The sequence below is a fragment of the Pteropus medius genome, unplaced genomic scaffold (genome assembly GCF_902729225.1).
Source record: "Pteropus medius unplaced genomic scaffold, Ma_sr-lr_union100, whole genome shotgun sequence".
In the NCBI taxonomy this organism is placed as follows: Eukaryota; Metazoa; Chordata; class Mammalia; order Chiroptera; family Pteropodidae; genus Pteropus; species Pteropus medius.
The window spans coordinates 3,285,018-3,308,892 of record NW_024341894.1 but is presented as its reverse complement, the minus strand read 5'-3'; the positions used below and the strand labels follow the sequence as shown (position 1 = coordinate 3,308,892).

The window sequence follows — 23,875 nt, the reverse complement described above, 5'->3', positions numbered from 1 at the left end:
GGCTGCGCCTCACCGCCCCCCCTCCAACGCCTCCGCCCCTCCCGCCGCGTCTCCCCGCCCCGTCCTTGGTGCAGCCGCGGCCACCGAGTCGAGCGGCGCCGCGCGGGGCCGAGTCGAGCAGTCGGCTGTGCCGCGTTGCCGGTTTAAGCGCAGTGCGGGGCCGCGGCCGGGGGCGGCGGTAGTGAGACCAGCGCTGCGCTCCAGCCCCCTTTTCCCTCCATGGTTTCTCTCCGCTCCCGTGAGTAACTTGGCTTCGGGGACTCCGCTCGCCTGTCCGCACGCCGCACGCCGCCCGCCGCCCGGGACCGCGCCGCCGGCCTCTGTCGCCAGCAGACCCCTTCCCACTGCCCTAGCTGCGCAGGCCTGGACGCCTCTCCCCCCTCCGCCCCCGCCGCGGAAAGTTAAGTTTGAAGAGGGGGGAAGAGGGAAACATGGACATGAAGAGGAGGATCCACCTGGAGCTGAGGAACCGAACCCCGGCAGCTGTAAGCAGAGCCCCTTTCGGGCGCCCTCTCCCTCCGATGACTTGCATGTAATGGTGGCCACCTGCGGGGCCCCGGCCGCGGGTTCATCGGCCACGGCGCAGGGAAGGGCGCAACTCGCGGGCTTGGAAGGGGAAGGCGGGCAGGCGCGGAGGGGGGAGCGAGCGCGCGGGGATTAACTCTTTGGCGCCCGCGGGCCCCCGCGGCCGTCCGGGGAAGGCGGTGGGGTGGGGGCAAACAAACTTTGAGCTCCTCACCCGCCTGGGTCCTTCCCAGAGGAGCGTGTGTGCGTGTGGCCGGCGGCGAGGGAGGGAGGAGGGGGTTGTGTAACGCTGGGAGCCATGTTTGCAGACTCCCGGGATGCGCGGCCGGGCGGGGACCGGGCCTGCTGAGGAGCCGCGCGGCCAGCCGGGGCTGGGCCCGCTGCGAGCCAGGCCGGGCTTTGCGCGCCCCGGGCCGGCCGGGCAGGGGGCTCAGCCAGGCGGGGAGGGTCACCCCAACCCAGTCTCGCGGTTGGCGTCGGCCCGGTCGAGGACAGGGCTACAGGGCGAGGAGGGGGCTTTTTGCCTCGGAGGGGAGGTGGGAGCCCCCTTGGGAGACCGGGGGCTCGGGCGGGCGCGGCCTGGCGCTCACGGAGCGGGGGAGGGGCAAGCCCGGGCAGCGGAGGTGGCGCAACCGCCGCCCCTCCCGAGGCCAAATTTGAAAAAAGGACGCGGTTCCCGCCATTTTTCAAGCCTAAAAATAAAACTTTCTCCCCCATTTCTCTCGCTTCCCTTTCGCCTTCCGGGCCTTCCCCACTCCCGACCTTCCAGGGTGGGCCCCGTTGTGACGGCGGCAGCGGCTTCGCCCTCCCCTAGCGTCGCGGCGGCGGAGCCCGGGGCCCCTGCCCCGGAGGCTGGCCCCTTGGTGTGGGCGGGCGGCGGCTCCTCGCGCCAGCCGGGGCGCGCCACAGGCCCACACAGCGCCATGTTGGCGGGCACCCGTCTCCTTCCGCCGCGAGGGCCGGCCTGCGGGCCCGGCTCTGCCCGCCCGCCCCCGGCGGTGGCCGCCGGCCGCCGCTCCCCGGGCCGAGCTCGTGGCGGCTTCTCCGCCCGCCTCTCTGAGGCTCGCGCACTGGCGGGAGCCGCGCGCTCCGCCACCGCCGACTCATCTACTCTCGAGAGCGCTTCTGCCCTCCTCCCCCTTCTTAAAAGGGCAACGCCAGGTGGCCGGCTCCGCCCGGGCCAGGCGCCGGGGTTGCGGGCGAGCCTCGCGGCCTCTGTCCCCGCACGTGCACGAGTGCGGCCGACTGAGGCCGGCACTCGCTGGCCGCGGCTGCGTGAGCGGCTAGCGGGCCTTTAAGAATCAACTCTTCTCCACCCTTACCCTCCCCGCGAACTAGAGCTGTTTCCCGGGGCCAGGTCACGGTTCCCGCCCCCCACGCGCGGATGCCGCGCCTCTGCCGCTAGAGCCCCCTCCTCGAGTGACTGGCGCGCTTTGGCAGTGGGGAAGCCCCAGAGTCCTCCCATCCCGCCCCGGCCTAGCAATGGGCGCGTTTTGTGCAGTTGGCTGTGGGTAACAAGTTGCCAATTTGTGGAAATTAGTCAACCATGGTTTACCAGGTGTGCACGAGGTTTTGAATCCCTGTCGTCACCACAAATGAGGTTCGGGGCGCCCTACCGCCTCGGAGCGTTCTTGGGGGCTCTGAAGGCGAGGGCGTCTCGAATCTCCCCGGTTTTAAAGTTAAGGTTGGGACCATGCTCGTCCCTTCTGTTTAGGAGTCAGACATTTTGTGCCGGCCACGTGCTAGTATATTGAAGGGTTAAGCCTCTTCACACTGCAAAAACCCGAAGAGTTCTGTTCTTTTTGAGAAGTTCTTAATTTCAGACGTTTACATTATTACTGAATAGCTTTAAATCAGTAGGATGTGGAGTAATTAAATTTAGCCCAAATTTCCAGAAGACAAGTACGCACATAGTTCTTTAAAGTTTTCAAATCTAGAATTTGAATTCCTTGTGCACTAAAGTACTGTTAAAGTACTTGGTTAAGAGCAGTGTTGCTCCCTCCGGGAAACGTAACTGGGCTGGTGTTCCCACTACGTAGAATTCTTTCATATACGAGATAACTAATACATTGCTTTTTAAAAGTATGTAAGTAAGTGCAAGTGTTAATTTTTCAAGAAATCAACTTAGACCTTATCCTCTTGCCATAGACAGACCAGAGTCGTAGCTATTTAATTAAAATTAAAAGGTCAGTTTGACAGTTGCACTATCCACATTTCAAATGTTCAAAGCCACAATTGACTAATGGCAGTACTGGCCTACAGTAATCCAGTGCTTTATTAAATAAATATTTGAGTACCAGCATGATACCAGGACCTGGAAAAGCAGTGCGAACAAGACAGAGCAGCCCCTTCTCTTCAGACTCCTGTGGTGCCTGTTGCACTGCCCTCCAGAGTGTTACAGGAGCCAGCCAAGATTGTGGGGGTAAAGAAAGGCTCCCCTAGGAGCTTTGACAGGGAGACTATTTAAAAGGGGAGTTAAGTGTTTTTGCATGAAAGCATCATCCTTAAGGAAAATGAGACGTTCCAAAATGAATCCTTTAAAACCAAACTCAGCTAGTCACATGATTCCTTCTGTTTGTGTGGGACCACCTCTTAGAGAGTGGTCTTGGCCTCTGCCTCTGGGATCCTGCAGACTTGTCATTTGGGGAAAGAAAAAGTTCTTTCTCCATTGAAGGTATGGGCACGAGGCTCTTAAATACACAAGAGTATATCCCATGATTGACCTTAATGTCATCAAATGAGATCTAAGTGAGGAGGGTAGGTGGAGATTTGATCATGAACGTTTTAGACTGTCATTTTTTTGTTTTTATAAGACCAAATGGGCTTGTATTTTGTGTATGGCTTTTTTGTTATTTTATCTGGGGGCTTACAAATGGCCCTGTTAACACTACCTTCTTGTGTTCTTTGGCCAAAGGCTTAGATCAAGGTAAGAGGTTCAGTTCACCTGTTACTATATCATTGTTCTTAATAAACACAGGTATATTCATTAAGTAGGGAGAGACTAAAATATACATATAATTCCATTCTTTTCTGAGTCCAAAACAGCCTTTTATATTAGAGGTGTGTCCTCAGTGGAACAAAAATGACTAAGATGGCTTTTTAAAACCTTCATAAAGAATGGTGATAACCATTTAAAAATGTCTTATAGGTAAGGATACGAAATATTTTACATATAAAATATTTGTATTGTCAGTTACTTCTTTGAGAACACACTGTATAGCCCTAGAACATACCACAGAAATTGTTGGCACGAGCACCTTCCTTGCTAACTGTGCATCTTGGAACAACTAGCTTTGATAGTAGCTCTGATTTTTTTCATTCTAAGTTAGAAAGCCAAGCAGTTCCTGTGGTTCACAGTCTGTGTCCCTGTGCAACACTGGTGGACAGTATGCTAGACAGACATTTCACATGCCACAAATAAGAATAGTCTTTCCTCAACTTACTGAAAAAAATTTCAGGTTTTCCTTATATTTTCCCCAACTTGACATCTATTGTTGAGTCTATTGTGATTTAATTTTGAGCTCAATGAGATATTCTAAAAAAAAAAAATTGGTTACATAGCAACTAATTGGGTTTTTCCTTGTATAAATAATACATATTCTTGAAGGCAAATTAGATCTAGATGAGCCAGAAAATAGTAGCTATAGATAAGCAAAAATTTTAAAAGTAGAAATCTCACACACCCATCTTACCATCTAGACATTCTGGTGTGTAGCATATATTTAGTTATGTAAGTAAAATACAGCAAACATCTTTATCTTTCTGTCATTATTATAGCCCCATTGTCAATATATGCATAAATCATAATTTAACCATCTCTATGGGGTAGTTAGAAGATTTTTTTTTGCCATTTTAAATAGTACTGAAATGAACATGTAATGTGAATCTTTGTCTTCTGCCAAATTGCTTTTTAGAATGTTTCCCTTCTTTACCCACCAGTAGGGTATGGGTGTTTGCTTCATGGCAGTAGTACATTTAAGAACCATTAATACAAATTTGTTTTATTGTCATTTTGAAAACGTTCTTTTAAAATAATAGAAAAGTGGAAGGTTTGAACATTGGTTAATTCAAGATGGAAATTAGCAAGAGTGGCAGGAGTTACTTTCTCTTTCTACATTTTTGGATTATTTCACTTACTACAATAATATATTCTCTAATTAAAAGAATTGAAAAAAAAAGAATTGATAACTAAAAATGATCTTCTAATTCCTCTATACTTACTTTTGTCCTCTTAAAACAATTATAACTTATAATTGGGGAAGGTCACCTGACCAGTTAGGTAAAATTGATCTTTTTTTTAGACTAGCCAGGGGAGTGGAAAGTGAGAGCAAATGGGAGAGGATGGAAGGGAAATCGCTTGATGTCCTCTGAAGCTCCAGTTCCCATAACTTGGCTATGATATAGCTCAGATTTTTCCACGAAAACAAAACTTTTGCTGATAGTTATAGAAAACAAAAAGTAGGAAATGGATTTTTGTTTTTCATTTTTAAATGTTTAAATTCATGTTTGAGAAAAGGCTAGTTTAATTGGAAAACGAGGTATGAAGAAGAGTGAATTTGACCCAAAAGTTAAATCGTTTATCTTTGAGCAGAACGCCTGCTATCTTGGTCCTCTTTCTTGAACCAGTAGCCCTCTAAGTTGTACACACAAATGTACAAGTGCCTCCCAACCTTTCCTCCTTAGGTAGTAGCCGTGGGAGGATTTGGGGCATAATCCCGTTTATTCTTGATCTAGCTTGGGAGTTCATGGGGTTATATGCTGTCTGCCCTCGCCCCCCAGCCCATGCACCCTTTTCCACAGTTCTCCTCCTTGCATGGCAGTCTGGATCTCTTCACACTTCAAGAAGGAATGGGGAAGTGGGGAGCCTCAGTTATTATCTCAGATTGCTACCGACAATGCCTGAGAGAAGATACTTTTTCACCAAAGTCCTATTTAGAACTTTAGACAGGCTAGAAGGCTGCTGATGGTAGGCTTTCCAGACCTGTCATCCTTGGGCACAGTACTAAGTGAGACCCTCGTGTGGTCTCTGCTTTCTGCAGTAATTCTCACTCTGCTCTGTCCTTATTCCCCAGTGGCTTGAACTCTTACTGTACCTCTGGAGCTCTGTTCTGGGGGTAACACATCTTTACTACATCCTCTGCCTTCCTGGGAAAGTCAAGGGACATGCTTTCTCTGCTGAACCATACAGTCCTCTGCCCTACTCACCCCAGTAAATTCTGTTGCCTCTTGTTCATGGAGAAAATTAAAGGTCTCACGTGTGCATTCCTTAAACTTCTCGCTCTCCCACTTATAAACTCACCTACACCTATATTCATACTAGCCAGTTGCTTCTGCACAGGAAAGGCTGCACCACCTCTAACAAGAGTAGGATATATTTCATTCTTAATGTGAACTTTGTATTACTTCTTATAGTTGAACAATTTTTTAAATGTTTATTGACAATTTGTATTTTTTATGGCTTGTCTGTTTTTCATCAGTGTTTCTTTTGGGTTATTTTTTCCGTAGGGTAAAAATAGTAGTCTCAGGAAAAAGGTAAATAAATACAAATACTTAGAATTTTCACATATCAAGAAAGGTCACAAAAATGTGTTCAAGGGGGGTTGGTTGCTATTTTAAATAAAGAACTACCAACTCAGTAACAGTCAAATGTTTCTATTCTTTCACCTAACAATAGATAGGAAACAATCTTAATTACAGAAGAAATTTTACATAAAAAGATATCGTGGCATTATTTATAATAGGGAAAATTGCAGAGTTATTTTAAAGTAAGCTAATTAATAGTTTTATCTCACCTACATTTAAAATATACAAAGACTGAAAAAAATACCAAAATACTAATAGTGATGAACATTAATGTGCTTTGCATTAATGTTATTATGCTTATGATCAGAAAGTAGGTTCTCCTTATATCCAAGTTCTCTCATTTCATCATCTGTTTAATCCCCTACAATGCTGACACAAACCGCCAGGCAGTACTCTAACAAACCTATGACTATTTTTTTCCTTTTTAACATTTTCTTATACTGGAATATAGTGGTAACTAAAATAGACATGACCCTGCCTTGACGAAGCTTAAAGTCTAACAGTGACTTTCTTTACCTCTATTTCTTTAATAGGTTAATATTCTCATTTTTGAAGTATAAAATAAAGATCTAGAGAAAAGTCTTCCACCCACATTTTCTTTCCCTGAGAGATTAATCCTAAGAGTTTATATACATATAAGAAAGTGAATGTGACATAGTACATAAATTAACCTTATACATTCTGTACATTTTTCATCCCACAGTATATCCTGAAAATGAGTTCCTTGTTGATCAGCATTTAAGTTTTCTAATTTTTTCAATCTTTTTTAATGACTTCTTGTTCTTTATTTCATAAGCCTTTCTTGGTGTTTCAAACTAATGTTTCACCTTTGGGTACTACTCCTGATTCTTCTCAAGTTTTTTTGCAGAGCCCCCCAGGGTTCCATCCTTGGTCCTCTTCCTAGGAATTAATTTCTCTCCCATTTTCTTCATTCAACAATTAAACCAGCAAATTGGAACCATTTTGACATTTTTTAAATCCCAGTTTCCTCTTCTTGATTCCTGTTCTGCTGTTTGGTTCAGCAAACATGTTCTAACTCACACTTGAATGATTTATGGCAGTGCAGTGTCTGATGACTTTAGTTAAAGTAGAATTTTACTAGTTGAGAGAAATGTCTACAAGGTAATTTCACCTAGTGAGCTGGGAGGCAAGATGGCTTAAGAGGCAATATGACTAAATCCTCATCACTTGGCTTTCGACAGGCATATTAGTGTCATTCCTGTATAGTGATTTTGGATTCTCTGTCTGAGATAGTCATAGAAAATCTCCCAAACCAAATGACCATTTTAGTTGTATTATAGTATACTACTTATGTGAGTAGTGATTGCAGTTGACCATTTTTAATGGTTTGTTGGTATTTTTTTAAATACAAAAATATGTGTTTATAAAAAAAAACATATAGTACAGATATGAATAAAGTAAACAGCAAAGGTCTCTATCATTCCCCTACTCCCTTCTCCCGTAGAATACTTGTCAGCATCAACTATGTCCTAAACACTACTCTCTACAACAACTCTATGAGGTAGGTACTGTTTTTTTCCACTTCACAGATGAGGAAAGAGAGGTTAAGTGACTTCCCCAAGGTCACACAGATTATATGTGGCAGAGCCAGGATTTGATCTCAGGCATCTGTCTCCAGAGCCCAGCTCTCCTCGGTTGACCTCTTTAAGTTTTCAGATGTACTGATCTTCATCAGAAGAGGGAAGAATGGCAGAGGATCTAGAGAAAAGTGGAAGGAAAGAAGTAAAAAGGTATAATAGGACTACATGCATCCCGACTGAAACCAGGGCTTGAGGAGGAAGTAGACAGAGTAGTGAGAAGTACTGAAGAAGCAAGTGAGAAGTTGTGGTGTTGTGGGTATCACTGACTATAAATCTGTTTCCTTCTCTGTGAATAGGGGGAGGGTGTTGGTGGTGCAAAGGATAACAAGTAGGTTCTCCATAAATGATAGCAATTACTAGACTAGGATCCTTGGATTCTGTATGGGAGGATAAAAACTAGCTCCTATTCTTACTTGAGAACCAGCAGCATTTCCCTTCTGTATACATGCTTGATTAATGCTATTAAACTTGGTAGATACACTGCACGAAAGCCTTTAGCCATTATAACTAATTTGCATCGCTGTAAATTGAGCAAAATGCACTAAAAAAAGTTGCAAGTTTCAGAGTCAGCCATAGGGTGAGAATTGGCAATAAGGATTTTGATGGTAGTTATTCACACAGTAGACTGTTTATTAAGTATTCAGAATTCAAAATCTTCAGATGTGATACCCTTGGATGGATTTGAGTTTTGAATTTCAGGACATCCAAAGAAGATTTTATGGTTTGAAAAAGGAACCTAATTTATTGTCTAATAGTTCTCTCCCTTAGAAATATTTTCTCACATATAACCCAAATCGATCTTTGTTTTGAATTAATCCCTTTTGCGTCTTGACCCCTTGCTAGTGTCAAGGTAATCTTAGTAAAGATTAATAAAACAAGTGGAAATGTGTAGTGCTGCCAAAATCTCTTAGTGATCTTTTTTTATTTTAATGCCAGTTTGTTTTTTTCATATTATATATATATAATTTTTTTTTAAACATCTTATTTTTTTATTTTCTCCCTCCCCCCTCCCTTTTGGTAACCACTAGTCCATTGTCCATGTCCATGCGTCTCTGTTTGTTTGTCCTGTTCATTTGTTGCTTTTAGGTTTATATCCCACATACATGATATCATGTGATTTTCAACCTTTTCTGTTTTGCTTAGTATGATTATTTCAAGGTCCATCCATGTTGTTGCAAGTGGCAGTATTTCATTTCTTCTTATGGCTGAGTAATATTCCATTTCTTAGTGATCTTGATAGAAAAAAATAAAGTTTTCTTTTTTTCCTTGTGACAACCTCCTGAGTCTTGAGGTAGACTCAGCCTAAAAAAGCGGAGGGTGGGAGGAGGGGCGGCCTGTATCTTCACCCTGCATTTGTAGTTAAAGTTACCCCCTGGGGAATAGACTTGGGAAAAGGAATATGGGGGGATATAGTTTCTTCATTTATATCTTAAGAACTGTAGTTTCTGTCCGTGGAAAGGAAAGAGTTTAAATCTTTATTTATACCATGGTGTAACATTCCACTCTTAGATATCTATTAGTATATTGTTACTAAAGGCTTAATCATTTTTCACTTATTTATAACTGCGATCTAGGTCTAAGTAGGGGCTGACCCTGTATGTGGCTGTTTTTGTTGAGTATTTATGGTCGGCGTTTGCTTTTTTGTTCTTTTTCTCTGTGTTTTTGAAAACTTTTACTTTTTGTCATCCACAGGTTCGAGAACTTGTCCTGGACAACTGCAAATCAAATGATGGGAAAATTGAGGGCTTAACAGCTGAATTTGTGAACTTAGAGTTCCTCAGTTTAATAAATGTAGGCTTGATTTCAGTTTCAAATCTCCCCAAACTACCTAAATTGAAAAAGGTAGGTGCTTTTTCTTTAACAGTAAAAGAGAACCATCCTGGGAAGGGAAAAATATATGATTTTACCTAGAAGGAAGCATTTAGTGTAGCGGAAAACATATAGCCTTTGGAAATGGGCATATCTGGGATTGAATTCCAGCTCTATCATTTCCCTGATGGGTGATCTGCTGCAGTTACTTAATCTCTCTAAGGCTCAATTTCCTCACCTATAAACTGGTGATACCACCTGACCTTACAGAATTGCTGTGATGTTTGGAAATAATACATGTTGTGTGCTCAATAAATAATAGTTATGAAGACTAATTATTTTGTGAATAATTTATTACTTATTAATTATATATTTGTTGTTATAATGTTAAATACATTTTGTTCTTAGTATGTTCTGGTTTAGGAACCACAGGTGCTTACCACTCTTCATGTTTTATGTTTGTAGATTAAGGATGAGTTTAAGTAGTAAAGACTTCAGATTTGTAGTCTTTATGATAATTCAAACCCATTGCATAATAATTTTTAATGACTAGAAGTTTAAAATGTGACTAACTGCAAAAATTTATTGTAAAAAAGCTTCTGTATTTTCCTATCTTATCTGATGATGGCCCATACATAGTTAGTGCTTTATTGGTTTAATTATAGACTAACCACTGTCCTCTTCCAACTCTTCTCCCAAAGGTGTTTTCTCTTGTTCTTGCACATTTAACTGTCACAGAGCCGCAGAATATCAAAACTAGAAGAAACTTTGATCTTCTAGCCTAACCCTTTGTTTTACAGACATACCAGTAGACCCAGAAAGGTGTAGTAGTTTGCCTAAAGCCACCCACAAAAGTGGTTACTGCTAGAGCCAAAAACACAACCCATATCTCCGATTTCCCAACCCAGTGCCTTTTCCATTACATATGGAAAGGTATGTGGTCATGTAATTGTTGTAGAATTCTATATTGTTTTGGTGTTCGCTTTATTAGGTAATTTATGTTAAATTTGTCTAAAAATTATGTTTAAAAAAATTACAGAAAGAAATCTGTAATCAAATTTAGGCAAAAGGCAGGTAAGCTGTTCCTATAGCTGCTTTTAAATCCTGAGGGCCTTATTTTTTGGTTAAGTATGTGAACTAAAAACCAGAAACTCTTTTTACTTATTTGCTTTATTTAGATAATAAATGCTCAAGCAATCCTTATGAGTTTCAGGGTGACCTACTTCCTATCTGAAAGAATCTTGTTATATTTCAATTGGTAAATTTTTCCCTTTCTTCTGATAAGTATCTACCTTAGAGATTCAAGTGTCATCTTTTTATTTGCATGGGTTACAGGTGACACTGGAAGCTCTGATTAGTCCATTAAACAATAGATGACTTTTTAGCATCTATCTACATAAACTTGATGCTAGCAGATCTTAGTATTATGTGTTTTGGGTTCTATTTTCCTGGCATCCTGATACATTTACCTGAATTACTGTGATCTTTGTATTATCAGAATTATTCAGAAAGTAAATGTATCGGTGACCATCTATGTAGAGGCTTTATCAAATCCTGAAGTCTTAATCAATTACTTGTAGCATTAGTGAGAGAGCAGTGGAGACATCAGTAAATCAAACAAAGGCAGATTAGATGTTCTCACAGCTTATGTGGACTTTATTTTCTTCCTACCCTAGAGCACAGGTGTTTTTTTTAACAAGAAACAGGATCTGAAGGAAATTAGTGTATACATGTCACAGGTTTCCTAAATTTACATATTGTTTTCATTTCAAAATAAATATACCACTAAATCCATGAGTGGATTGCCTTATCTCTCTGCTCCCTAAGATATTCGTGTTTAAAGGACATGAATATTACATATGTCTGATAGTCTAACCAACCAAAGGAAATGTTCTCTTTATTTTGATGTACTAATATCTCAATAAAGCTAACACTTGAGTCTTTGTTTATTATAGACTTAGATTTTTAAATCTAGACCATGATTAGATATTTGACAGGAATATCCCATTGGCAGAAAAATTTTGGGGGGAATGTTGCTATCTCCTCTTCTGAAGTACTTAACACTTAAGCAGCAGACTTGAATTGTTTTCTAAACTCATTTCTTTCAGTGAATAAATTTTTTAAAGTTCTTCTGTTCTGCATCATATGTTCATTTCATTGTATGCCGTACACTAAATTACATGATGGTTTCATGCTATTCTAGATACGTAGCATAGTGGGGAGGGCATGGCTTCTTAAGCTAGCCTGCCGGCTTCAGAGGTCCACCACTACCAGCTCTGTGATCTTGGGCATGTTACATAGTCTTTTTGTAGTTTGTTTTCCATATCTATCAATGGGGGTAATAATTCTACCTATCCCATAGGGTTATTGTGAGATCAAGTGAGTTCATGTATTTCTAGTGCTTCAAATAGTGCCTGGCACTTAAGTATTATATAAGGGTTGGATACAGTTAACCATTGTTGTTGGCACTCAAAATAGGGAATTGAAACAAGCTGTATGGCCTAAGTTTTCTCATCTGCAGAATGAAGAGTTTAAATTAGATGCCCTTAACCATCTAATTTTTCCAGGCTTCAATTTCTTTCATTCTAAGATTCGAATATTCCTTTCTGAAGATTCATTCCTTCATTGGCACACCACTTGCTATGCTACCACTTGACCTGCAGCTAAGAAATTAGAGCAGGTTTTTATAAAGGCCAGGTTTATGCAAGAAGTGGCCTCTGGGGAATTGGTTGTGTCAACCCTGAAGCTGTTGCCCAACTCCTTTTCCTTAGGTCATGGACCTTCTGTAAGGGCTTGGTTTGGGGCCTGTACTCTTCTGGTAATCTTCAGAGCAACAGTCCCTGGTGGCTTCCAGATGTAGAACCCCACAGTATGTCAGCACTGTACAGAACCAGATTAGGTTTCAAGTGGGCATAACAAGCTTTGCTTGGCACACACAGTAAGCTCTTTAGAATGCATGGGCCATTTACCCTTCCTGGCAGGTATAGGGTATTACAGCTTCTCAAAGAATTCTAATTTGCTTTGACCCACTTTTTAGGTTAGAAAATGTATTCACTGATGTTAGGGCCCAGTTCTTGAGCAAACTGTTATAATTAGCAGCTGGTTAAGAAAACACAACTCTTCTCATCTTGTCCTGTCTCTCCTCCCCCAAAATGTTGCTGAGATATGTAAACTACTTATTTGGTTTAATCAAACAAAATGAACATACATGCCTTAATAAAATTAAAGATTGTTTGAACTTGATAAGTATTAAAGAACACTATTTGCTCTTTGGAACACCTTAATGATATGTTTCTCTGTGTATTTGTGCTTGTGCTGTCTGCATTTTCTCTTGCAGCTTGAGCTCAGTGACAATAGAATTTATGGGGGTCTGGATATGTTGGCAGAAAAACTTCCAAATCTCACACATCTTAACTTAAGTGGAAATAAACTGAAAGATATCAGCACCTTGGAACCTTTGGTAAGTAATTGAGAATTTGGAATCCAGGATTTATTGGTCATTTTCATTTTCATAATTCTTTATAGTGAGGGAAATGATTGGAAATAATTATTCATTGACAAAGTGATAGCTTTTTATTCTAATTCTTTATGGGGAGTACAGTTTTCAAGGTCAGAGCCTCTCTAGTTAGATGTGTTCCTATGACTTTGCTCTCCCTGCCTGATACTGTGGTGGCTTCCTTGAAAGGAGAATTCTTTTTTTGTCTTTTTAAAATTTCATATATTTATGAAATTCAACATTTATTTTAAATTTTTCCCCCAGACTGGCCAGGCTATTCTATACTTTTATAGAAAAAACTATCTATATTGGGTGGTATACCTGAATTGTAGATGAAATGGAAGTCCAAGGACAGTTGCAGTAAGTTTTAGGTCTTCTAATTTGTGATCTGGTGCTCTAGCTGGATCACTGTTGCCCAGTTTTACATGGGAACCCCACAGTCCTCCTCAGTCTTACATACTGGGATAAGCTATGGAAAGTTAAGTTTAAGTGCCAATTGGGTTATAGACTTGCTGTGTGACCTTGGGCAAATTGTTTCTTCTCTCTGGGCCTCAGTTTCCTCACTTGTGGAAGCAGGGAAGACAATAATCCTTGCCTTACCTCATTTAGGAGTTCTGAGAATAGAATAAGATAACACACTTTGCTTTGTAAATTGGGAGGCTGTGCTAATGGGGGTCCAGTCTATCTAGAAGTTGTAGTGTTCAGAAAAGAGCTTCTGAAAGTAGGGGTTAATGTAGGTTGTGGGCAGCCATGCGGGCTGTTTTTTTGGATGCCATCTGGAAATTTCTGTGAACTCAAGATTGTTAAATGACTGTTTTCCCTAAGTATTCTACCTGTATGCCATAAATTTGGCATACAGGTAGAATTCCATTTTAATAAGGCTAACGGAACTCAAAACTTGTTTCATACTACCCAAAGACGCCTATGGCTTCTGTGTGTTTGTACTGGATACATAAAGTCAATATTTCCATTTGACACAGCTTGCAAACATTAATTGGGAGAGGGTTATGTAGTAGATAGCTGTCTTTCATGATCCAGAAGAGCAGAACCCAAGAGGATAAGACATCCTCTGTTATGTCTGTTCTGATGTCACATTATATTGCAATATTTGGATTTCACATCACTTGTACAGAATGTTCTATTGATATTTCAATGGAAGATAGAGTTAAATTGTGACTTCTTTCAGTGAAGAGTCTTTCCTGTCAGAATTACGGGGTCTTTTCCCTCCTGATTGAGGCACTGCTCCAATGTGGATTTAATTATCTTTTACTGAGTCACTTTATTTGTATGTTTCACTAAGTAGACCACATTTAGCTCATATTTCTTATAAATGTTGGGAGCATGTTTCTTACCTTAGCTCCGTGGATTTTGCTCCTTTTTTCTATTATATATATACTCAGACACTTAGGCTCCCTCATTTTTACTAGTTCTATTCTTTTCCTCCAAACCAATGTCCATTTCCAGTGTTTAAGCAAACATTGAGTTTTGCTGTATTCAAGGACGTTAACAGTTGCCCATTGCATCCTCATTTTAGAGATGAGGAAACCAAGTTTAGAGTGCTTAAAAAATGGCCACAGGAAAAAGGCAGAGGACGGATTCAAATCCAAGTCCACCATTCTTTCTTCTGCTCTTGGGACCTGTTCTTTAGCTTTTCCCTGCAGATTTATTCCATATCCAAATTAACCTTATCTGGGAATTCCAACAGGATCACCAAATTAAGTGCTGATGATCTCCCAAGTCGGATAGCTAGCTACACCAAGACTTTATTGTTTATGTGTTAATGACAGGCCTGTCAATTCGGGGTTACCGAGAGCCTAGGAATCCCTATTTTATAGAACAGAGTACTAGGCAGTACCTTTCCAAGCTAGATTACTGGCTTTTGCCTAATTCTCATGGCAACCCGAGTCGTCTTTGATGTTTCCATCAGAAGCCTTTGCCGTAGTACTACTGGCTTGTTAGAGTCAATGGCCTCTTAGGAAATGGGCCACAACAGGAGGTGAGTGGCAGGCGGGTGAGCGAAGATTCATTGTATTTGCAGCCGCTCCCCAGCGCTGGCATCACCACCTCAGCTCCACCTCAGATTGTTAGGCATCAGATTCTTATAATACTAGTCCCTGGTGCCAAAAAGGTTGGGGACCGCTACTCTAGCACACAGAGGCAGAACAGAAGCAAATCGTATGAGGAAGCTGTTTGCTTGGCTGTTTCTGACCTGGTAAGTGATGTATGAGGGCCCTTTGGTGGCTATGAAAGCCTCAGTTCCCTGATACAGTGAAGAATGAGAAATACTCAATGTTGTATTTACCATTTTTGGAGGAGCTGCTATGTACCATACACTGTAGTGGATGCTTTATGTATATTATGTCATTAGTAACTCTCAAAGAACATATCTGCAAAGTAGCTAGAAATAGCATGGCCCTCATTTTACACATGAGGAAGCTGAGGCTTGGGAGAGGCTAAATCCCTTGTCCAGAGTCACACACTTGGTTAACCTATGACAGAGCCACAGTGCTGCACATCCAAGGCTATCTGGAAAAGCCCAAGCTCCCATCCTTCTCTGAACTGGCTACTCAGATTCCTGGGGGTGCTAGGTAGGTCTCCTGAAATTAGAACTTGGAATAAAATAAAACTGTAGAAGGTGAAAGGGGGAAATGTTGGGGTCCATTTTCACTTCTGAAAATATTCTTCAGTGGGGAAAAACACCATCCTCATCCTCATTAACCACATACATTTTGAACACCTCCGTTGAGCCCAGTTCTTACAGCCACTGCAATGATTGTGAATGCCTCTACTTGCTACAGGGACATTAATCGAGAGACAAAGAAGGCATCAATTCAAACTTCCTTGGACACCTTTTTTAAGAGACCTGGGCCATCCAAACCATCCCCCAAAGCCCTTCTAAATTCTAAGAAGGCAAGCAAAATTATTGTTAATAAAATGTTTAATGTTTATTATGGCTAGCCTATTAGTTTTAGGCCAAATTTCTGGTATGATGTAGTTGTGATTTTTTTTTTTTAGCAGTATTTAGACATTACATTGGGATTCTGAATGATCTGTATAGTGTATTTTAGGCCTTAAAGTATAATTTTAATACTTTAAACAATTCTAAGATACTATAGTTACTGGGGATTTTGTTGTCGATTTACTTTCACTTGGTTTTCTAGCATACTATTTGGCATGTCTGAATTATAATGGGTCCTTTCTCAAGAAGTAACCAAAAATCTCAGAGATTTATAAAGATTCAGAACCAGGAGAGCTTTGGAGGCCCTGTATACTGGGATAGTCAATACAGCTAGAGCAGGGGCTTGGGGCACTGTAGAGCAGGGGTTGTATGCATTTTTGTGCCTTCATTTCTAGGGAATAATTTTCAGAAGTACGTGGCTCATTCCTTTGAGCAAAGAATTTTTAGACTGAGCCTCTTTAGGAAAGCTGTGTAAATTTACTTATGGTTGTATCTTAGCTGGTTATAGAGTCTACCTTTTGTGAAGAGAAAAGAGTTCCCAGTATGCTAGCTAGTTGTCTGGAGTGGTATTTCAGCCTTTCTTTTCCTCTTTGGCAAGAATTCATACCTGGGCTTCTGGAAGTCAGGGCCTGCCCAGTGGGCAACCTACTCTGAAAGCTACATGACATAAAAGCAGCTCTCCCTATGATGAAAAGGACTGGAGACAGCTTTCTTAAGACCTCGAGGAACTGATGTATAGAACAGAAGTACATTATTTGATCCACACACTCCTGGATCATTGGTGTTTTGAGGAGTTTGGTTGCCTGTTCCTATAACCCTGCTTTGCGTTCCCTGTCTGGCCCTGTTTCCAAGGGCTGCTCAGTGAGAATAAAACAAGTGTGGGAACCTCATCTTTGACCAGAGAAATGAAGATTCTGTAAGTGCATAGATCAGCAACACTTTCCTCTAAAGGTAATAGATCTTTTAGGCTTTGTAAGCTATACATTCTCTGTCACAGCTACCCAACTTTGCCATCAAAACACAAAAGAAGCCATATGTAATATATAAACAAACGAGTGTGGCTGTGTTTCAGTAAGACTTATTTTACAAAAACAGGCAATGGGCCGGTATGGGCCAGCAGACCATCTTTTTGCCAAGTCCTATTTTAGAGCAAAGTTTTCCATATCATTTTGTAATTCTCTAGAATTACACAGAAAACCCAAGTCCTGACGACAGGGTTTTGTTTCATCTGCATTCTATCTCAGGTCTTTGTGAATGTTGAGATTGTTTTTCCAATAAAGCATCAAAGCCTTTAAGCATCAACATTTAGTTTTTGAAGCTTAAATTCATTTAGAGATCCTCTTAATATTTTTTATTACTACTTGATTAGAGAATACCAGGCTTTTTCTCTTCATTCAGAACCATTAAAAATTACATTTATGAAGCTATATATAGCATATGCCCTCTGGGCTTATAGCCCCTATTCTAAAACGCAGTACCTTTATGCTCTCTCCTCTTTACCCTAAGAGGGTCTGCTGTCACTTTCCGTTGCTCTCTTTACTTGTCTGTAATACGATCTCTGCCCTCTCAATCTCTTAATTCATCAAAACTTAATAGACCTGGGGTTGAAGTACTAATCACTGATGTCATAACAAATGAAGATCTGCATAAAATACAGGGACATTTTCCTATCCACTTGGACTATTCAAAAAACTTTTCTTGGGTCCGGTTTTTAGATTTTAACTATTTTAGATAGATAGATAGATAGATAGATAGATAGATAGATAGATAGATAGATAGATAGATAGATAAAAACAGGTTCCAAACAAATGAGATATTGCAACAGAGTTTCAAGGTATGGTAAAACCGGAAGAATTTTATATCAGAAAAGTCTGGTGATAGTGACTATTAAGAAAAGAGTGTAATGTTTCTCTGTTTAAGTTTGAACTAAGTTTCCCTTCCTTTTCCCCAGCATGTATTGAATCCTGTCTTCCTGGAAAATACCTGCATCACCACACTTTGTGCTTTATTATATTCTATTCTCTAATATTTCACATCTGTGTGCTCAAATAGAAATCACAAATACTGAGTCAATAAAATGAATGAATTTTTTCCCCATATTACTACCCTAGAACATTGAAGATTATGCTTAATACCCAATAAGTTTTTATTGGCCATTTGATTACTAAAATGTTTAACATTAGTTTTGAACCAAATTTATTAAATTCTGTGATTTGTCTCAAAACTGAAAAGATCCAGTTTTAGTAACTTTTTTTTTTGCCCTCCCCCTCCCAGTACTTTTTGAAATTTATATTTAAGACTAATGCTGCCAGAAAAAGACAGTTCTTAGAGATAGGTAGATGTAGAAGGAAAAAACTAGTGAAAATGTAGTGGCCTCTAACATAAAGGTTGCAAAGGACTTAAGTTGTTTTCCTGTGTACAAGGCAGAGTGGGTAGTAGCTAACAATACAGAGCCTAGAATTTTACCTCTTTAGGAGATGAGTTTGTTGCTTACATTCCTTTGGTTTAGGAGATGTATTTTTGATCCTTTTCAGAAAAAGTTGGAATGTCTGAAAAGCCTGGATCTGTTTAACTGTGAAGTTACTAACCTGAATGACTACCGAGAGAGTGTCTTCAAGCTTCTGCCCCAGCTGACCTACCTGGATGGCTATGACCGAGAGGATCGAGAAGCCCCTGACTCAGATGCCGAGGTGGATGGTGTGGATGAAGAAGAGGATGATGAAGGTGAGTGGGCACAACGTCCAGTGAACCTAATGACTGCCTTTTAAGGGTCCTGATAAAGCTAATGAATATTCTTGCTGTTGAGAAAAATATATCCATGCATGTAGGTATTCCATTGAATTTTGGAACTAGGATATCTGTTTAATTTTAATAAGCTCTTGGGACATTGAAGCCTTCAAATGATACCAAGTAAAAAATGTTTGTTAGCTAATTAGTCTTGAATTTGGATCCTACAGATTATAGGCTACTCCACCCATTGAAATACTTGTGGTTTACAGTTTACTTAAAGGACCATCATTTCATGTCTCTTAGTTTCCGTCTAGCTCTTCTCCTTTATTTACTGCCCAGTCATCCATACAAATTCAGCTTTTTCAACACTTCCAGGAAGCCTTTCCTGACACCCGTGAGAGCTAGATTAGGTTTCTTTGCATTCTAGAGCAGCCCTTTGCTTACTTACCTCTTTGATAGCACTTGTCAGTCTCTGCTAGTCTTGTCCCTTCCAACTGTGTCATGATTATCTTCTTGGGTAGGACTGTCTTTTTTCTCTTTATTCACAGGACCCAACATTTAGTAGGTACTTGGTACATGTTTGTTTATGTCCAAATATAAATAAAATTGCTTTCCTGCCTTTATTTTATGACTAGAGTTTAAGAACGTAGTGATTTCAAAGTACTATATATTGGATTACGGTTTTCATTAATAAGGAAAATAATCTCTGGACATAATGAATATAGTTTCTATTTTTGACATTTGATCAAGTTTTTTTTTTTTTTTACATCCAGTTATCTTTAAGAATCTTCGAATATTTTTTACCCAAAATATCCCTCCTAATCAGCTGTGCCTTCCTTGCACAGTGACATGTTTACTCTGAGTTACTTTTAGGATAAATGGTTTCTCACCTCCAACTGGCTTAGAGGAAGCAGAGCAATTAGTTTTCACATGTCAGCATGAAGAAAACACATTATAGCATTCTTGACGTTGCTCAGATTTGTGGTATTATTGTATTTGAAGCATTATTTTAAATTTTTTTTTTTTTAAGATATAAGGTACGCAAGACAAATGATTAAGAAAAGTGCAGGAGGAAAATCAGGCAGCTTGGATGCAATTATTAGTATAGTACTCCAGAAGCATTTTTACAGTTTCGTTTTGCAGGAGATTTGAGAGAAGGCAAAAAAAAGAGATGAGAAGTTGATAAAGTGGACACAGACTAGGACATCTTACCTCATCCAAATGTTTACGTCACTTATTCCCCTCAGCACAGGTTCCTAAAAACCCTTTGTGCCTTTTGTTGTCTATTTAAATTCACCTTAAACAGGTTGAAAGGCCACACATGCAAGAGCCTGTAAAGGATATTCTTTGGAGGGTGGAGGGCAGTTCCTGAGAGTGAAGATCAATCAGGCAACAAATATTTGAGCATTCTTATGTGCCAGGGATTGTGAGAAATAGTTTATAAAAAAACATGGTTCCTGTCCTCGTGGAGCTTACTGTTTACTAAGAAGAAAATGTTAAATATTCGTAACTAATAAACAGAAGTGAGCAAAGTGTGCAGTAATAGAGAAGCACCAGGTGCTTGTATGAGAACGTGAGCTGGGATAAGGTCTGGCAAGTCTGCCTAAGGAAGTGATTTTTTAATTGAGACTCAAAGGTTGAGTCAGTGTTAGCCTAGCGGAGAAGAAAGGAAAGAACATGCAGAGGCAGGAGGCAGGCGAGAGTACAGCAAACTCCAGGACCAGGAGTGGTAAGAAATGCTTGACTAGAGGCCTGCACCAAAAATAGTAGAGACAGAGGATGCAGGTGCCTCTCTCACTCTGCCTCCCTCTCTTTCTCCCAGGTTCCTGATTTGGGCAACTGGCTTTGTAGTGGTACCCTTACCTCAGAGAATTTTGTTTCTTCGTTTGTTTGTTTTCTTTCATTATTTTGTAACTTTCTTATTATGGAAAAATTCTATTAGACATAGACAAAGGTAGAAATAGTAAAACTAACTTTCATGTTCCCATGACTGAGCTTCAATGATTACTGGTTCATGGCTGATCTTATTTTATATGTATACAGTACCCCCCACCACCTTCTTCCCCTTTTTCTACTTTGAAGTGAATCTCAGACATTGTATCAGTTCATCAGTAAGTATTATAGTGTACATCTGTAATAGTTCATCAGGAGTCCTGGCCTCTAGGTTTTATGGGACTCTGGACAAAGGGAATGAGCTGCAGCATCTCGAGAAAGAGAAGGTGACTGGTTTATTTGTCCTGTGGACCAACTCACAGTTCCCCAACACCTTAGCAGGCATGCCCCATGAGACATTAGGGTATTTAATGAATTCCTTTTGGACTGTTTTCAGAAGGAGAAGATGAGGAAGACGAGGACGATGAGGATGGTGAGGATGAAGAGTTTGATGACGAAGAGGATGAAGATGAAGATGATGACGTAGAAGGGGAAGAGGATGAAGATGAAGTCAGTGGGGAGGTCAGTGCAACTGTTTGCTGTCTTGCTTCCTATTTATAGTTCAAAGTGTGAATTTTAAAAAAAGAAGAAAAGAAAAAGGTCTTCTGAAGAAATTAGTATACTTGCAAGTAGATTAATATCAGTCTGATTAATTGAGCTCTTGGTCCCCTTTTTAATAAATACTAAATAGAATGTTTACTGAATGCTAACTGGACATAGCGCTTGGCTCCGCAAGATAGGTTTTGACCCTTTAACTTGGGAGGAAGCAACGAGTTGAGTATTACTCAGTAGGATGAGAAAACTGGAAATTGAAGGTATGTCCATCCCTTTCTTGTATTCAAAGAAAGGTAATGTTTACCAAGTCTGATTTTGTTCTTGTATATTCAGCTTAATTCAGTAAATATATGCCTCCTGTGTTAGAGCTGGGGATGTAGTTAAATAAAAATGTGGCCCTGACCTGAAATAGTAGGTAGTCTAGTTTAATGGAACACCTAATAATACAGTATTTCTGAGGAACGGCATGCCATAGGAAGATAGGAGAAAGGAGTGACTTAACTTTGACCCTCAAGAAGGTTTGTGAAAACAAGTCAACAAAGTTAGAGGTCATCAAAAAGCATATTCTTTAGTACAGAAATAAGGCTGAACATTTGTATAGTCTCAGGTGTTTAATGAAATTAAGTTCCTGAAAGAAGCTTTTTATAAGAACAGTACTGTAGAAATCTTTGTCCAAACCTACTTTGAAAGTCAAGATTTTAAAATCATATCTTGAATTATCCATTACAAGTTGTATATTAATTAAACATGTCTGGCAAATAAAATGCTTCTGAAAAGCAATTTTTAAAGAAAATTTTTCATTAAGCTTATTAAGAAAAACAAATCTCAATTCATGAAAGTAGATAAAAATAACATTACAGTTTTCTCCTTGATGGATTGTCACATTCATTGGGAAATTATATTTTTATACTTCTTTTTGTATAATGGCATGCTGTTTACCATTCTTTAGGATGAAGACTTTGGACATGATGGAGAAGTTGATGAAGATGAAGACGATGAGGATGAGGACGAGGATGAAGGTGGGTCTAATGCATGTACTTTGGTGTCCTCCTTAATTAAAAATTGGGGGGGGGCCATCAATTAATTTAGAATTTGGAACCACTGAGAAAAAAATAAAATGCCCTTTGCCCTGGTGCCCTTCACAGGCACTTTTATATAGCCTTGTCAGTGCATCTGTGCTAGTGCAGCTCCCCTGCTCCTGCTCTGTGGTGATTAATAATGTCTCTGAGTCCCCAGACTCGAATTGTGTTTTTAGACCCCATCATTTGTGTTACTACCAGGCATGAGGTTTCTGTGTTTGGAATTCTTTCATTAAAAAAAGTCTTAATTGGATCACAATTTTTGCAGGATATATATAAAGGACCTTTCCGATTTATCAGTGTTATTCCTTTCCTTTCCCCACCACAATCAAAACCAGTGAAATACCTATTAATACTCATTGAAAGCACAGACTCTCATGCTTGTGTAGGTTTCAGACTACCAGGTTGTTTGTTCTGCTTTCCATTGGTTCATACTTTGTCAGCATCTGCTCTGTGTGCCAGGCACTAGACTAATTTACACTGATAAAACAATCCTTAGGACCTGGTTTCTGCCTTCAAGGAGCTTTTTGGGATATAATTTGATGCAGATTTAGTTAACTTCTTTGAAATAGCCATGAATTTTTACTAGTTGAAAAACTGATGTATAGGTCTCTGTGTCTCAAATACCCAAGGAGTCTAAGAAATCTCTTTAGTTAATATTAACTTGCTACAATTTGTGTCTTACCATGTTCTAGGCTAAATACTTTGTGTTCTCATTTAATCCTCAGAATAACCCTCTCAAGGTAGTACCATTGTTCCCATTTTATAAATAAGAAAACAGGATTAAAGAGGTTAAATGGCCTGCCCAAGGTCAGTTGTTAGCGAGCATGGGTCAAATACAAGCTAGCTAACACTGAAGTTCTTGGTACGCATTTTAATAACTGCTAATGTCTCATTGTTGGCACCAACAAGTGTAAGAAACATTTGGAAGACTGCAACTTAAAAGTGAGGAAACTGGGTTAACTTTGCTGTCTTGGTTCCGTGGTCACTATGTATTTTAAAATCAATACATTAACAACATATTGATCTGATCAAGCTTACATCTTTTTTTTAAATCTCCCAACCACCAAAAAATTCATTACTGTTATCTCCCTTAGCAATAACCTAGGCAAAATGCTCTTCAATTGTCTCAAAGTGAATTTTTGTTGTTATACAGAGGAGGAAGAAAGCGGGAAAGGTGAAAAGAGGAAGAGAGAAACAGATGATGAAGGAGAAGATGATTAAGAGTCCAAATAACCTGCAAAAAAAGAACTGTTCAGTATTGGTTGGACTGCTCATATGGATTTGGTAGCTGTTTAAAAAAAAAAAAAGTAGCTGTGATACAAACCCCAGGACACCCACCCACCCAAAGAGCCAAAGAATAGTTCCTGTGACATTCCGCTTCCTCCATTTAGTCCCTCTTGGAAATCCACCACCAAGCTTGGGAACTTCACCCCAACAAAATTGTAAGCGTTGTTAGGTTTTTGTGTAAGACTCTTGCTGTAGCGTGGATAGCTGTGATTGGTGAGTCAACAGTCTGTGGCTACCAGTTACACCAAGATTGTAACAGCATTTTTACTTTCTGTACAACAAAGAAGCTTTGTAAATAAAATCTTAACATTTTGGG

The 23,875-nt window shown here is 40.3% G+C and overlaps 3 protein-coding genes across 4 annotated transcripts in view; 2 read left to right on the top strand and 1 right to left on the bottom strand.

The window, feature by feature from the left end:
* HEMGN (hemogen) overlaps positions 1–1,423 on the bottom strand; it is a 43,667-nt gene extending 42,244 nt beyond the window's left edge. Inside the window, exon 1 of one of the 2 annotated variants that reach the window (XM_039856064.1) lies at positions 1,288–1,423. The gene's annotated coding sequence lies outside the window, so the exon portion shown is untranslated. Of the gene's footprint in view, positions 1–739; positions 852–1,287 lie in introns of those variants that run through there. The other variant, XM_039856063.1, reaches the window with a different exon arrangement.
* ANP32B (acidic nuclear phosphoprotein 32 family member B) lies at positions 120–23,875 on the top strand. Its single transcript, XM_039856086.1, has 7 exons — positions 120–485; positions 9,402–9,551; positions 12,856–12,978; positions 18,508–18,697; positions 21,033–21,157; positions 22,140–22,209; positions 23,426–23,875. The coding sequence occupies exons 1-7, from the start codon at positions 432–434 to the stop codon at positions 23,491–23,493; spliced, it is 780 nt and encodes a 259-aa protein (XP_039712020.1). The 5' UTR covers positions 120–431; the 3' UTR covers positions 23,494–23,875.
* On the top strand, positions 832–4,982 carry LOC120597537 (collagen alpha-1(I) chain-like). The gene is made up of 2 exons (XM_039856075.1): positions 832–2,107; positions 2,177–4,982. Exon 1 carries the CDS (start codon positions 843–845, stop codon positions 1,821–1,823), a length of 981 nt encoding a protein of 326 aa, XP_039712009.1. The 5' UTR covers positions 832–842; the 3' UTR covers positions 1,824–2,107; positions 2,177–4,982.